General features: G+C 47.2%; 1 protein-coding gene across 3 annotated transcripts in view; it reads left to right on the forward strand.

Moving 5' to 3' along the window:
• Positions 1-8,347: 8,347 nt before the first annotated feature.
• The window catches only part of LOC119954445 (glucocorticoid-induced transcript 1 protein-like), a 72,456-nt gene continuing 63,835 nt past the window's right edge, over positions 8,348-16,968 (forward strand). For 2 of the 3 annotated variants that reach the window (XM_038779659.1, XM_038779661.1), the window contains exon 1: positions 8,348-8,811. In XM_038779659.1, coding sequence (XP_038635587.1) covers positions 8,463-8,811 — 349 coding nt within the window. In that variant the 5' untranslated portion in view covers positions 8,348-8,462. The remainder of the gene's footprint in view (positions 8,812-16,968) is intronic. The other variant, XM_038779660.1, reaches the window with a different exon arrangement.

Raw genomic sequence — 16,968 nt, forward strand, 5'->3', positions numbered from 1 at the left:
GGGGATACCGTACTTCTATTCCTTACCTTTTTTAGAATTCAACTACACAAATAAGAAATATTTTTGATTCCCCACTGAGGAAAGGGGGAAGATTGTGCCTGTTTTCATTTGCGATTCCATGACACTGCTGCTGTGGCTAATGTTACCTATGTAATGGAAAGTCCAATTGTCATTTTTACTGGCAGATTAACTTATCTGCAGAATTTATTATCAAAGTATAAATTTCCAACAGTTAGCCCACACAAATTCTTATAGTTGAACCTTCAACAGCCTTGCAAGAAATTTTCTGACATGTTGATAGATCAAAATAAAGCAGAACATAGTTCTGCTTTATGGTTCACCCAGAATACAATAAAACATTTTGTCCGGAGTTCTCCAATCATCGGGATTCTCTGTTCCCACCGGCAACGCGTTCCACCCCTGCAAACCCCCCCCCCCCCCCCCCCAACCACCCACACCCTCTCCGTTATACATACCTGCTGCACTACAGGGTGCGGGCTCTCGGTTGGCAGCAACACTGGATCTGGTCCATGGGATGGATGCTGATGACAACCTCCTCTGTAATGAGCCCTGGTGCTCCGCAACGTGTGACAATATCTGACTCCTGCCCATGGTAGTACTTTCCACCATGCATCTGGGTGATCCCTGCAGGCGAACTGGCCATTCCATCACACATGCCATTGCATCCCTGGGGTGGCGGCGGTGGGAGAGTGGGGTGACTAGTTCATCCACAATGTCTGCCCATCCCCTCATCCCCACTGCACTCCCTCTCTGGCCAGCCCACCCCTCACATCCATCTGACAAAGCACGGAGGTAGTTTGTAAAATTGTGAACAGGTGTTTAATGTGGCAACGTATGTGCAGATTTGTGCCCTAGCCCCTATAATAAACTGTGCCCTGCACTCATGCCAACGTAACTGGTGTGTCACTTTCTGGCCTTGAGGGCCCTGATGCTATGTCTTGATGGAACCCCAGATGGTACAGCAGGAATGGAAGTGGCCTGCTGCGATTCCCGGCCTGTGATCTGGGTCCGCCCTGTGATCTGGATGCACTGTCTTCTCCAATGGACGGGGGCGCGCGCAGGGCTATTTCCTGAGGCTCCCCCACCACCTGGCACTGCCAGTACTGAAGGCCCACTCTGGTCTCGACCAGGGTCTGTATGCTCATGGCCATGGAGCACAGGGGGTGGACCATCTCCATCTGGGACTGTGCCACCACCTTCTGTGTCACATCAACTATAGCAGGCTATGGTTGGGAATGTCAGCAGCATTGCCCAGGTGCTGGCTGACATGACAGAGAGAGAGGTGGCCCAGTCCCAGAGGAAGATGGTGCAGTCACTGGTTGATGTGACACAGAAGGTGGTGGCACAGTCCCAGATGGAGATGGTTACTAGGCCAAGCTCAGAATTACCCGATGGTTCTGGCATATGGTTGCCTGTGAGGCGGTAACCCTGTCCTGGGCCTCGGCCAGCATCTATATATAATGCCACAGGCCTTGGACTTGGACAGCATCTACACATAATGCCACAGGCCATTGTCCCTAATGCCTCCACCGTGGACTCCACCCATGCTGTGTTGGCCTGGGGGGCATGAATGGTCGACATCACCTCCTGCTCCTGCACGCAGTTGGACTCCTCCAATTGCACCAGCAGGTGCTGGATGCTCGCCGACAACCGCTCATGTAGTCCCTGGCTCCGTAACTGCATCTCCACAATCGATGGGACTGTCCTTTCCAGAAGCCTGAAACCCGTCTGGAAGGCAGCTCGTTCTTGGTGGTCAGCCTGCCCTCCGACCATCCGCCTCCTCAGGTGCTTCTACCTCCATCTGCTATACCGGATCAGCTGTGTGCTGCACACCAAATAGTGTTCCAGGAGCCTCTTCACTAAAGTGCCCAATCGAGGTGAGTGTCTCTGGGGTGATGGAGGATGTTCGAAGCAGCTGTGAAGGGAAATCAGTGTCGTCCTCAGTCTCGAGCTCCAGGGTGTCCCTCGGGTCCGGGTTGCTCTCGCCGTCGGTGCTCGGCTCATGGGGGACCTCCAAGAGTGGCATTTGCTGGGGGCGGGGTTGCCAGATGGACCCGCCGCATCTCTAGCAGATCCTGCAAGACACAAGACAGGTCGCATGATTAGACTGCGGCCGGAGACGTGGGAGTGAGGGTGGGGGTGGAGTGAGGATGAGAGCAGTATAGCTGTGGGGGTGACGGTGAGGGTGGGGGTGGGAGTGAGGGTGGGCATGAGGGTGGGGCTGATGGTGAGAATGGTGTGCGAGTGAGGCTGATGGTGACGAGGGTGGGGGTGAGGGCGAGGCTGAGGGTGGGTGTAACGGGGTGGTGAGGGTGGGGGTGAGAGTGAGGGTGGGCTTCAGGCGGTGGTGAGTGTGGGGGTGATGGTGAGGGTGGTGTGGTGAGGGTGGTGCGGTGGTGTTATTGGGGGGCGGTTGATACACGTGTCACGGGGAATCGAAACTCAGCAGGGTCTCACTTCCTCGCCCGTAGCTGAACTCCACCTCGATGGCCTCCTTTTCCTTCGGGCAACCGATCACGTCTTGAGCCCTCTGCTCTGCCACAGTCAGGAGCCGCAGGTCCAGCGGTTCCCCTCCAGTCTTCCCCCGCTCCCGACGGTTATGGACAGCCTTCTCCGGGGGTGAGGGGCAAATGGAAAACGACAGTGTCAGATAGTCCAACACATGCAGCCCAGGGGGTGGTAGTTTGTGGCCTCAGTGGCCTGGGCACCCAGCCATGACAGGCGGTATGGATACCGGCATGGGGTGCAGGGTGGGGTTCTGTCGCCCTGCGGGTTGTGGGGGCGGGGGGGGGGGGTGGGGTTGGGTTACGGGTGTGTGGAGCACGGGTTAGTGCCGGGGCACAGTGCTGCCTACTCACCCAGGGCACCCTGAGAAGGTCATGCAGTTGTTTCCGGCACTGCTGGCCGGTCCGGACGGTGTTGCCCATGGCACTGACCGTCTCTGCCCCCTGCCCCCAGGGACAGTGGATCGCAGCCTCCTTCCAGGGTCGGGGTACAGGGTCATCCGCCTCTCCTCCATGGCGTCCAGGATGGTCTCCAGCTCGGCATCGGTGAAGCGTGGAGCTGCTCTCATTGTTGCCACCTTGTTGGCTGGGATGGTGTGTGTGTGGGGGGTAGAATGTGTATATGCGGCTGCAGTTTGTCAGCCTCCCGAGTGTCAATCGAAAATCAGGCGAATCCCGCACCTCATTGATTGTGTTCCACGTGGTGTTGGTGCTAGCCCCTCAACAGTAACTTAATCGGTCCACGTGCGCCGCTGGCTTCACCGTCTTGGAACTCCACGAATCCTCTGCCGACATCAAGACTTAGTCTCAGAATGGAGAATCTAGCCCTTTGTCTTGCTCCTGCTCTGAAGGTCGTATCTGATGGAACCGCTTTAAAAAAAAATCAGCACCCTTGTTTTCAACTCCCAAGCACTGTTTCAGGAGGGCAATTGATATTTTGTAATAAGCAAATAATTTCTGTTCAAGTTGTTCCATTTTACCATGGTGCTGATGATGCGTTGATGAAGGGTCCCAATTGTTATGTTTCTCATTTTTTTTCCTTCAGATGCTGACTGGCCTGTGGAATCCATGCAGCACTTGCTGTTTTCTCTGCACATTTCTCACATTCGGGGGGCGGGATTTTCCGTTGCCCATCGCTGAAATCATAACCGGCTATCAGGCGTAGAATCGACTCCGACTCCGGAATCGGGGCCGGCGCCACTTTGACGGCAGTTTCCGATTCCCGCCCTCTCCAAACCGACGTCATCGTGATGCGCGCCATGCGCGGTCGCAATACTGTTGCCGCCTCAGCAGCTGGCCCACTCACGATGGTCCGCCCCCGATGGGCCGAATTCCCGATGGTGCGGGACACGTGTGGTCCAAGCAGGCGTGCCAGCTCCGGATTGTGTCCAGCGCCGCCACACTCGGCCAGGATCCGTGCCGCTGGTGGAGGGGGTCGCCTGTCAGGGCTGGAGGGACTGGTGGGGTGGCTGGGTGGTGGCCAGGGGATGGGCTGTGGTGATGCACATAACATCCCGAATTGATTGACTCTTTGATGAGCTTTTTTCGCCATGATGTCTTTTGTCACGTATATAGAAGCTCTAAATAGCTATTGTGTGAAATGTAATTAAGGGGGGAGGGAGGTTGTAGCGTGGGTCTTTTAAGGGGAAGGAACTGGCGGACCTTATGATCAGTCTATACATCCTCTCCAATTTAATACAAGCTGTGTGTTTTCATGTGACTGTAAGGTCCACTTTTCGTGAGGAATATTTCCCAAATACAGAACATTGGCTGTCAGACTTATCTGTGGACGAATCTTGATTTCTTTTATGCTCTATTTTCTTTGCCTAACTGCTTCAAACTTATTTCAAGCTTTATCATGGCATTGTGAATCATCTTGTACTATTTTTCCTGTCACAAGCATTATGCTCCCATTTGTCAATCCAGATGCCATATTATGTTAGATTGGTCTTCAGGCAGCCCTCGTGTCTTATGAACTGACGTGCGTGTGAGCACTTAGCAAGTTTCAGCTCACTGTAGAATACTTTCTTGAGTAGTCTAGTATCGGGGATTCATCTAGCCAACCTTGGCTGTACTCTTACTATCGTCTCTGTACATGGCATATTTACTCTTTTGAGGATCTCAATGTGTGAATCATGTGCAGCCATTGACTAATCACAATCTTTAGCGGGCAGCCTAAGTGGAAATTTTACATTTTTTTTATGTGCAGATGTAAATCGTCCAGCTATCACATACATACAGTAAGGACAGTACAGATATTGGGGGCCAGATTCTCCACTTCCGAGGCTAAGGGCGGAGGATCCATGGCTGTTTACGTGGAAAAAATCGGCTCTGTCCCCTCACCGATGCTGCAACTTGTGAGGGGCTAGCAGCCGCGCTACATAAAGCCCCCGCCTCTGTGAAATAAATGGCCGGAGAATGGCCGGGTCCATGGCCACGCATGGGCATGGCGAATGTAAAACATGGTGCCCGCCACGTGCAGACCCGACCTGCCAGATAGTGCCCCCCTGGAAACCCCCTCACCATCCCTTGACCATCCTATACCAGTTCCCACAGCCCTTGTGGAAGACCCCCTGGCCAGCATCACGTCTCCTGCCCGACTGTGGCATTGCTGGACACAGTCCGCAGCTGCCATGCCGGGCTCCCGCATGGCTGGGAAATTAACCGCGCTGTCGTGAACTCGGCCCATCGGGGGGTGGAGCATCGGGCGAGGGCCATCAGGTGACGCGCTGAAGCCATCCCAACAGTGTGCGCTATTTGCCGTGAGGACGCCATTTTGGAGGGGGCGGAACTTACGAAACCTGCGTCAACAGGCCCCGATTTTGTCGTAAAAAAAGATTCTCCGTCCGATCGCCGATTACGAAATCGGAGTCGGCGAGCAGAGAATCTCGAACATGTTTTCATATTAGCGTAGTTTGAAAAAAGGGACACTAAGTGCTGCCTCCATTTTCACTTTAACATGGTTGCTGTGCATGCACCGGGCTATGTTGGTAACTGCACAAAGTTCAGACATAGTCTACAGCAACATCCCGAAGCCAAACGAGCACAAAATCCAGCGTTTTTCTTTTCAATTATGAGATGAGACTTTGGTGAAAGTACAAATAATAATAATCTTTAGTAGTGTCACAAGTAGGCTTACATTAACATTGAAATGAAGTTACTGTGAAAATCTCTGAGTCTCCACACCCCGGCATCTGTTCGTGTACACTGAGAGAGAATTCGGAATGTCCAATTCCGCTAACAAGCACGTCTTTCGGAACTTGTGGGAGGAAACCCACGCAGACATGGGGAGAACGTGCAGACTCCGCACAGGCAGTGACCCAATCCGGGTCCTTGGCGCTGTAAAGCAACAGTGCTAACCACTGTGCTATCGTGCCGCCCATATTAATAGAAGGACAACAAAAACTGAAGTCAATACTGAAACTGGAGTGTTTCCAGAATCTGTTACAGGCTCCAGGTTTCCCTTAACCAACTGTTCAAATCAGGCCAGAAAGTTTTTTGTTTTGAATAATGGAAGAATTGGACACATTATGCAGCCAGCTAGCACATCCAGATTGCCTGTCTAAAATGTCTTTTGAGCCTGAGCGGATGGGAATGATTTTTTACTCAGTTACTGAGAAGGTCGAATCATTGGTAAGCATTTGCAGAAATGCTTCAAATACCATTCAAATAAGAAAGAGGGTTTCAGGCCTGGTTACATTCAAGGCGGCCATTATTTAATAGTGGCCTTTCTCTTCTTCGTAGTGAAGGATCCACCCAATCTGCTAAACCTCAGGGGCAACACAGCACAGTGATTAGCACTGTTGCTTCACAATGCCAGGGTCCCAAGACCGATTCCCGGCTTGGGTCACTGTCTGTGTGGAGTCTGCACATTCTTCCTGTGTCAGCGTGGGTTTCTTCCGGGTGCTCCAGTTTCCTCCCACAAGTGTTGAAAGACATGCTGTTAGGTGAATTGGACATTCTGAATTCTCCCTCATTGTACCCAAACAGCGGCAGAGTGTAGTGACTAGGGGATTTTCACAGTAACTTCATTGCAGTGTTAATGTAAGCCTACGTGTGACACTAATAAAGATGAAGATTATTATTAAACCAAGCAGTTTTATTAGGGGAACAAAACTACAAACCTGCTGAGCCATGTTTAAAATACATGAGATTAAAACATTTAAAAAATAATTTATAGGATGCGGCTGTTGTTTTCTAGTCCAGCGTTTATTGCCCATCTTTAAATGTCCTTGTGAGGGTGATGGTGAGCTTCCTTCTTGAACCTTTGCAGTCCCTGTGGGATAGGTACACCCTCAGTGCTGTTAGGGAGGGAGTTCCAGGATTTTGACCCAACAACGGTGCAGAAAAGGTAATATATTTCCATGTGAATGGTGATTGGCTGGGAGGGAAACTTCCAGGTGGAGGTGTTTCCATGTGTCTGTTACCCTTGTCTTTCTAGATGGTAGCAGTCATGGATTTGGAAGGTGCTGTCCAAGGAACCATGATCAGTTCCTGAAATGCATCTTATAGATGGTACGTACTCCTGCCACTGTGCGTCAGTGGTGGAGGGAGTGAATGTTTTTGGATGGGGTATCACTGAAGAGGCTTCTTGTATAACAAAGAGGCTTATTGGAAAGGACAATGAGGTTTAACTATATTCAGACACAGAGGCATATCACACTGGTCTTTACTTCTTGACTCCCAGCTCCACACTGCCCAGGCCCCTTGCTCATGGGGCCCTGCGCTTTTTGCCCTTTGGTTAGGGTTTGCGTGCTCCAGCACAGTAGGTCCTGGGTCGATCACATGACCTGTGTAAGATCACCCATTAAAGAGGTCACGCTATCACAATATATAGTTTTCCTCTTCTACAGATGAAGGGGGACCAAATTGCTCACTTTGTGGTCAACAAGGGCACAGTCATCTGTGCGGACACAGTAGCTTGGCAAAATTTTTTGATTCAGAAAGCACAGTGGCAATGCTTTGGGGATCACCAAGGTTGTCAGTGTGGCAGCGCCCAGGCCACAGGCTATCCAGCTGCACATGCTGGGCAACCAAATGGTACCTGCAACCGCATGGCTCGCGATGGGCATCTGTGCCCTCTTCCCCCGCATGAGATGGGGACCTTAGCATGAATTTGTCGCACTGACTGCCCAGAAAGAAAAAAAGTTAAAGGGAAATAAGGATACTGGTTTGAAATGTTTCTAGGTGGCAGGATGAGAGGAGGAGAATGTCAGTGCTGATGGGAGGTAATGCAGGGTGGGCTGGTAGAGAAACAGTTGAAGCAAAAGCAATGCGAAGAAACTGCAGTGAAAAATAATTCGCCCATTAGATTACTGCATTGCAATGAGGCAGAAGCAGCGATTTGATCAGACACTCATTGAGAAATGGAAGGAGTTTTTCATTATTTTTATTATTGATGTGACGTCAGAGGCTGGTAGTAAAACCCACTGAGAAAGAGTCACGTGATCGCGCACAGGCACTGATTGTGACATCACTCATTAACGTTGCCATGGTGCCCTCAATGACGCTTATCCAATCAAACACCACCGCTGGAAGCAACCGCCCTGAGCGACGTCGATGCTGACCAATAGGAAGACGGGTCCTAGGGGTACGTCCCGCCTTCTCGCCCGCAACCAACCAACGTTCGCCATGGCTGGCACCTTGCCAGTAATGTGCCATCTACCTTCTGCGATTGGCTAATATGGATATGAGTGACGGGAAGATTGGCCAATCGCGGTCGGGGCCGCTGAGCGTGCGGCCAGTGAGGAGCGAGAGGCGGCGATGGGGCGGCGCTGTGGTGGCTGAGGGAAAGTTAGAGTGAGTGTTGATCTGCAGTGGGAGGCAGAGGGGGAGCAACGCGGGGAGCAGATCCGCATTCGGGGAGCCAGCGGGTGGGGGCCGAAGAGCAGCATCACCGCCGCCATTTATTGTCTTCGAACTCCGAGTCGATCGGCGATGTCCTCGCAAGTGGCGCCTCGAGTCCGGCCCAGCGGCTCCCCGACCTCCAGCCGCCCTCAGCCGCTGCGAGCCACCGTCCCCTTCCAGCTGCGAGCGGCCGCCGGCAACAATACCCCGGGCGGCGGCGGCCCAAGGCTGGTCCCCGGCTCTTCCTCCTCCACCGCGGCCGCCTCCTCGCTCCCGGCTCCGTCCGTCTCTCCGCCGGGAGGCCGCAGCGCCTTCCACAGCGTCACCACCTCCACCAGCCCCGGGCTGGGCGAGCAAGAGGCGGCCTGGAGAGCGGCGCCGTCCGGGGAGAGGAAAGGCCATCACTCCGCCTCCTGCTGCACATCTCCCGTCAGTAAAGGTACTGCACCTGCCGCCTGGCCACAGCAGCGCAGACACTCTCCCTCTGCAGAGAGCAGCAACCCCAGCACTGCCGACGGGGACAATAAGTTTCAGTTATCTTTTTTTTTGCCTGTGGAGGCGAGCTACCCGAATGAATCAGCTCCACTTGGGCTCTCCCAAATCCCCTTTCCCTTGTAGCGATTTAGCAATCTGAGCATGAACGTTGTTTGCTTTTTATTCCCCCCGATTGCTTTTTCTGGTGGTGTTGTTGCAGCGCACACTGCCCCCCCCCCCCCCCCCAGCACACAGACACAGGAGAGCCTCCCATTAAATGACAGCCTGGAGCTGCAATCTCTCTTAACCAGTGCTAGCTGCAACTTGAGGAGTAAATTGCACATTTTTTTTGTGATCAGCAATATTCCAAACTCGTTTGATCTTTTAAATTGGGATGTTTTAGTTGCAGAGATTTCTGGAAGTATGGAAATGCATTTTTGTCAGAAAGTAGACTTAATAATAATCTATTATTGGCACAAGTAGGTTTATATTAACACTGCAATGAAGCTACTGTGAAATCTCCCTAGTCGCCACTTTCTGGTGCCTGTTTGGGTATGCTGAGGGAGAATTCAGATTGTCCAAATTACCTAACAACACGTCTTTTGGGATTTGTGGGAGGAAACCGGAGCACCCGGAGGAAACCCATGCAGACATGGGGAGAAAGTGCAGACTTCACACAGACAGTGACCCAAGCCAGGAATCGAACCTGGGACCCTGCCACTGTGAATACTGTACAGCATTTCTTCATGATTAGCACTTGTTTCTGACAAATTTTTGTTTTAAAAGGGCATTTTTAGGTAGCAATAAGGAGCAGCATCAAATTGAGTACTGGTACACAGGGGTTACTACTGTTGATCCTTCAGATTGTTGTGCTAAATTAAATGGCTGTTGATAATGGTGCTTTTTGGTCCAAGATAAGTTACTGCTATAGTTTTTGAATGTGACTTTACTGTGCTCAATACAACAAGTTTACATTTTCTTCGCCAAATGATTTAATCTAGTTTTAAAGTAATTTGGACTCTTAATATGAATTGTGCAATGATTATAATTTAATTTTTGAAACAGTTATCTTCTATTGAGTGGTTCTGAATGTTAAATTCCAGTGCTAGGTGGTTGTTGCTTTGTAAAGTTGCCTGTGCTATTTAAATAAAAATTGTATACTAGTGCAGTTTGTTCATTCTGACTGGATGAGTGAAATAAATAGGTAAGAGTGTTTTAGGAGGAAAGAGCCTAATTCAGACTGGAAATTTAATAGAAAATAATCCAGCTGCAACTAGATGCCAGTAGAATGGCAGCATTTATGGCACATTACTTATGTACAGTAACTGCATTGAATGTGTTTGGAGCTGGTGAAGCTGTCAAAATGAATGTGGAAGTGTCCCAAGTAATATGCTTCCAGCTGTGAGAATCTATAGGCTTTTGACATTTGATGTAGCTTTTCCATAAAGAAACCGTTGAGCTAGGTTTGAAGGGGACCCCTGGGGAATATTTTTTTTAAACAGGTGAAAGATGAGAAAATAAAATATTTATTGTGTTAATTCATGTATTAAACAGATTATAAGGCAGTTTAGCAAGGTTATTACAAAATTAGGATGCATGACCAGCCACATTCTGGCATTTAGAATTTGTAATTTGCTGTTTAATCTGCACATTATACAGATTTTCTTGTTCCAGGTGGAGCTTATAATGTCTAATTACATCTACCAATATTTCTGTGACGATTACACTCTTCCAAATAATAATGCTGCACGTCCATTAGTTGGTGCTGCAGTAAGTTGACAGCTTTTGCTTGCATTGCTGAAAAAGAGGAAACTAGTTTTTATTTGCAGATTGTTCACATCCAAAATGAGACCTTGCACACTGAACTGGCAATGCTCCTGTAATTTATGTGAAAAGCTGGCCAAGAACAGCTGATTGAGCATTCAGTTACACTCCTTGTTGTGCAGGGTGCAGCATGTAAACTGGTTGACCTTCTTTTGAGTGAAGATAGGCTTGTATCAATAAACTGCATGTGGGGTAGATTGTAAACGGCACACAGCCATTTCCATTTATCTGTACAGTCCCATGTTAGGACGGTGCCACCCTTTCTCTTGAGATCAGCCACCATCTACAGTAGTTTGTTTAAGCGTACTAAATATTTACTGGTTGTAACACTTTGTTCCCACGCATATTTGCTGCAGCTGTTAAAAGCTGAAGTGCTGGATTTTGTTTTTGCGGTGATGAAAAAGCTTTTGTGTATCGTATTTACTGGAATATATATAGACTGTATTTAACACAGTCACGCGACCCACTCGTAAATTATTAATGACTTTTCTGGGAGTGTGGGGGGGCAGGTTTGGAATACTTTCTGGATGCAGGGGCGGCCTTAACAGGAACACATTTTGTTTGTATCGTGGTTTTGGCAGTAAAATACTCCAGCAGACCTATTTGTCTGCCAGTCAGTTTATTGGGTTGTAATTCAGTAATGTCTGATAAGGTATTTTAACTATGAACTATCACTTTACTTGCAGGTCAATAATTGTTTTTTAAAATCAATGTTTCCCTTCCATAACTGAGCTAAAAAGGGTGATGGTAGTAGAGGTTTATGGAGGAGAGATTTTTGAAAGGCTAGTTCAGAGCTTCTCTATCTGAAGACGAGGTTTCCTTTGGTGGACTGATGAAAATTGGGAATGTGCATAGGCCAGAATTGGATATGCACAAAAGGGTCGCAGTGGTTAAACCCGTAAGTGATCCAGTGATGGGTTTTGGTGCTTTCGGAACTGATTGGCATAGGTACAATTTGATTGCTGTTTCTTGCGCTACAGTAGTGATGACACTTAAAAGCACTTAATTTCCTGTAAGACACTTTGGGTTATGAAAGGCATGATATAAGTGAGGCATAGAAGGAGGCCATTCAGTCCATTGTGTCTGCTGGCCATTCAAAGAACAAAGAAAATTACAGCACAGGAACAGACCCTTTGGCCCTCCCAGCCTGCGCCGATCCAGATCCTTTATCTAAACCTGTCTCCTATTTTCCAAGGTCTACTTCCCTCTGTTCCCCGCCCGTTCATATATCTGTCTAGATGCATCTTAAATGATGCTATCATGCCCGCCTCTACCACCTCCCCTGGCAAAGCGTTCCAGGCACCCACCACCCTCTGCGTAAAAAAAACTTCCCACGCGCATCTCCCTTAAACTTTCTCCCCCTCACCTTGAAATCGTGACCCCTTGTAATTGACACCCCCAATCTTGGAAAAAACTTGTTGCTGTCCACCCTGCCCATACCTCTCATAATTTTGTAGACCTCAATCAGGTCCCCCTCAACCTCCGTCTTTCCAACGAAAACAATCCTAATCTACTCAACCTTTCTTCATAGCTAGCACCCTCCATACCAGGCAACATCCTGGTGAACCTCCTCTGCACCCTCTAAAGCAGTGCATCTCAAACTATCTGATGTGGTGTACCGGCAGTTTTTTTTTTCAATGTGCAGGGGACCGGTAAGCGAAACAAGCCAATCCAGGATTACTGTCTCTTTCTTTTCTGGAAACACTCCAAGTACCGGCAGACGATGGCTCGAGTACCGGTACTCGTACCATACTTTGAGAAGCACTGCTCTAAAGCATCCACATCCTTCTGGTAATGTGGCGACCAGAACTGCACGCAGTATTCCAAATGTGGCATAATCAAATCCGATACAACTGTAACATGACCTGCCGACTCTTGTACTTAGTACCCCATCCGATGAAGGCAAGCATGCTGTATGCCTTTTTAAATAAAATTTAGATTACCCAATTATTTTTTCCAATTAAGGGGCAATTTAGTGTGGCCAATCCACCTATCTGCACATTTTTGGGTTGTGGGGGCGAAACCCACGCAGACACGGGGAGAATGTGCAAACTCCACACGGACAGTGACCCAGAGCAACCTGGGACCTCAGCGCCGTGAGGCAGCTGTGCTAACCACTAGGCCACCGTGCTGCCCTTGTATGCCTTCTTGACCACTCTATCAACCTGCATTGTCACCTTCAGGGTACAATGGACCTGAACTCCCAGATCTCTCTGTACATCAATTTTCTCCAGGACTTTATCATTGACCATATTGTCCACTCTTGAATTTGATTTTCCAAAATGCATCACCTCGCATTTGCCTGGATTGAACTCCATCTGCCATTTCTCTGCCCAGCTCTCCAATCTATCTATGTTTTGCTGTATTCTCTGACAGTCCTCCTCGCTATCAGCAACTCCACCAATCTTAGTATCATCTGCAAACTTGCTAATCAGGCCACCTATACCTTCCTCCAGGTCATTTATGTATATCACAAACAACAGTGGTCCAAGCACGGATCCCTGTGGAACACCACTAGTCACCCGTCTCTATTTTGAGACACTCCCTTCCACCACTACTCTCTGTCTTCTGTTGCCTAGCCAGTTCTTTATCCATCTAGCTAGTACACCCTGAACCCTATACGACTTCACTTTTTCCATCAACCTGCCATGGGAAACTTTATCAAACGCAAAATTATTCACTTAGAATTTACTCCCCATCCGTTTCCCCATAACCCCCCAATTCTTTCCTCTTCAGCTAATGATCCGATTGTCTTTTGAAAGCCAACATTGTATCTGCCTCAAGCCACCCTCTTGTGAGCATGCATTCCTGATTCTAGCCACTCGCTGTATGATATTTTGTAACTGGCCACCATTGCTTTTTGTGCTGATCAACGTAAATTGGTGTAGTCTAGTTGTTGATCCTTCCTCCGATGGGAATGGTTTCTCCATATCTACATTGCCTGAATTCCTTATGATTTTCGATACCTCCATCATATCTCCTCTCGGCCTTCTCTATAATAGTCTGTTGATTTTAAAATCCACAACTGAAGTAGAGTAACTGCCTTCATTCATAACAGTGACCTGTTTGGATTTTATGATCCATATAATCCCAACTGAGACCCCATGATGTTAAATAATAAGATAGCTATATTGCTGCCTTGTGACAAGGAGCTCCCAACTTTGCGCCAACGCTAACCACTGCAGTTCAGGTGTGGCACACAAAGGACGTTTAAGAGGTGCAAGACCACCTTAAAGTAGTAACCTGGTACCAATTGGGTACAGCTCCAACCTCGTGTGAAGCTGACGCTCTGTTTTCGAGAGGTGGGCATTATTGCCATGCTGGCAGTCACAGAGCTGTTTGTGGAGGCAGTAGTATAACTGGCCTATATGCCATCTGGAATCATCTTCCTTGGCATTCTTCAGCATGATGGGTGAATATTTGTCACTTGTCTAGGAGGCATGTGGTTATGATATGATCAGTGTGCTGCAAGCGGTATTGTGTACCACTGTTTCCCGGTACCAAATGGGGAACAATTACTGTACTGATACTATTTTCTTTTAAATAGACATGCAGGACCATCTGGAGGAGGTAATCTTGTATCATTTCAGTTTCAGACTAGTTACACAATAGTCAACTTGCACAGCTGAATCCTGAGGCTTTTCGAGTCATTTACTGTTTGGTGCTGTAATTCTTTTCATATGGAGCAAATATTGTCAGCTTGTTCCTCATATTAAACATTTCACCAGTTGGAGCTCGAGCAGAGCTCTGTGTTGCCATGTAACTGAATTATGCAGATGAATTTCTTTGTCAGCATTATAAACTCATTTTTGCGGTAACTCAACTATATTTGTGAGGCAGTAAAATGTAATTTATTCCCAGGATGTGTAAATAAATGCTTTATGATCCTAGTTAAGGCGTTACCAAACAATGTATAACAGATTCAGAAATCCAAATGGATATTAGGGCAGTTGTAACAATACGGAAAACATTTTTGTACTCTTGGAGAGTTTTGAAAGCAAGTGTAGAGCAGGTAAATACTTTGTGCCTCAGGTAAAGCGAGACTAAACCACCCCCCCCCCCCCCCCCTCCCCCTCCCCTTTCCTTTACAATAGGTAATAGGAGAACAGATATAGAACATCTCTGGATATGTTGATATAGTGGTGATTTTGTTCACCACTGTGGATCATGCTGGCTTTTAACTATTACAATTTCTCTGCTTTCCCCACCTCCCTATAACCACTCGTACTATCAGAATTTTTTGAAAAGTTCATTTTAATGGGACGTGAGCATCACTGGCTGGACCAGCATTTATTGCCCGTCTCTCACTGCCCGTTGTTTCGGAGAGCATTTGAGAGTCAACCATATTGCGACCTGGAGTCACATGTAGGCTAGACCAGGTAAGGATGGCAGATTTCTTTCCCTGGTAGGCTTTCCTATATTGGACGTTTTATTCCAGTACTGTAATTCCAAAGGTGATTAGGGAACTAGATGGGTTTTTACGACAATTGACAGTGATTTCATGGTCATCTTTGGATTTTAAATTCCAGAATTCATTACCTATTTGTCTGCCTGTCAGTTTATTGGGTTGCAATTCAGGAATGTCTGATAAGGTATTTTAACTATGAACTTGAACTATCACTTTACTTGCAAGTCAATAATTGTTTTTTTTAAATCAATGTTTCCCTGCCATAACCGAGATAATAGTGCCTTAAGTTCCTGCAGCTGAGATGCAGCAGCTATTAGATTGTCCTGTTGAAAATATATCTAGAATTTAGTTAGTGTACTGGGGTGACATCCATACTAATTGATCTGCTAATTTGAAAATCAGAAGCACAAGCACTTGTGCTTATTTATTTCTTGCTCTTTTTGCAGTTGACTGGAAGATTGTTGCTGGCTCTTTTTTTTTTATTCATAGCACTTAAGCTATTCAAATAACCTTAATTCACTTCTGGAGCTCAATACAGTTCTTGCCATTTAAGTTTTGGCCTGGTATGTGCTTATTTTGTTTTTCTTCATGCTTCTAGATTTGAAGATTTATGCATTAAAGTGTAAGGTAGAGTCCACCAAAATACAGTGAGATGTTGGTCTGATATGTAAATAAATATTAAATTCACTCCATAGAGTGCATTTGGGCAAAAATCCAGCACCAAATAATGGAATAAAAATCCAATATAGGAGAGCCTAATTGGAATGAGTGTAGGCAGTTTTGATGGTGTTACCCAGTGTATTAGTGTCTTTCGTGCAAATTCATCAGCGCTAAGGTGCTTTGTGGGAAAGGATAATTGGGTAGGGAGTGACCTCGAGACATTGGTGTTCAGGCACATCGGGATAAAGTTGGGGACGTTAATCCTGAATCTAACCTCTGTTAGTTTCCCTAACACAGACACGTCGGAAGTGATTGAGATTGATTAATAATCTTTATTAGTGTGACAAGTAGGCTTACATTAACACTGCAATGAAGTTATTGTGGAAAAGCCCCTAGTCGCCACATTCCGGTGCCTGTTCGGGTGCACCGAGGCAGAATTCAGAATGTTCAAATATTTGGGCTGCCCACTGAGAAATGCAGCTGCATGAGTCGCTGATCTGAACCTCCAGCCTGGGCAGCTTTTTGACTTGTGCTTGTTTCTTTCTTGCTTTTTTGCAGTTTTTGACTGGAAGATTGTGGATAAATATATCCTACATCAAAGCACCAGATTCTACTTTTAGCAACAGCTATCTATAAATTAATGTGAATGGTGACTTTTTACACGTGACCCATGAGGCTGCATGAAGTGTCAAAAATGGTCAGGTCTCCTAGTCTTTAGGTAGATGAGAGCTGTTGGGTGTGGGTGTAGACTGGCGGTTCATTGTTTCACAACAAAAGCATAGATTGGTTAAGCCATAATTTTTGGTCTAATGAAAGTTATTGCAGGCATTTGGCATCATTATTATGCCTCTAATAACTATCCTTGCATGCAAATTTTGTTGTTCCTCCACCTCATTGCAAAACAGATTTCAAGTCCAAGTTGGTACTTGTCATCCTTGCATATGGTGCAAGTAATCAGACGACACAACAAACATTGCCTGGTTTCTGTCTAATTAGCTAATTGCCTTTTATTGCTTATGGAAAAGCAAGCTTTTTGTGGTGGAATTTTTATGCGTACAAAAATAATAATGTTGGAGGAAGAAAACAATGCTTATTAAATATGGGAGTAAGACATTTCATGTGATGTACGTATTTTCGCTATTTGAAAAGTATAACAGTAATCCTACTTAAATATCAGAAGTTGAGATTGAGGAATAGGTATAATTAGAATTACTTGGCAAATTTTGCTGC

Source organism: Scyliorhinus canicula, chromosome 19, assembly GCF_902713615.1.
Source record: "Scyliorhinus canicula chromosome 19, sScyCan1.1, whole genome shotgun sequence".
Classification (NCBI taxonomy): domain Eukaryota; kingdom Metazoa; phylum Chordata; class Chondrichthyes; order Carcharhiniformes; family Scyliorhinidae; genus Scyliorhinus; species Scyliorhinus canicula.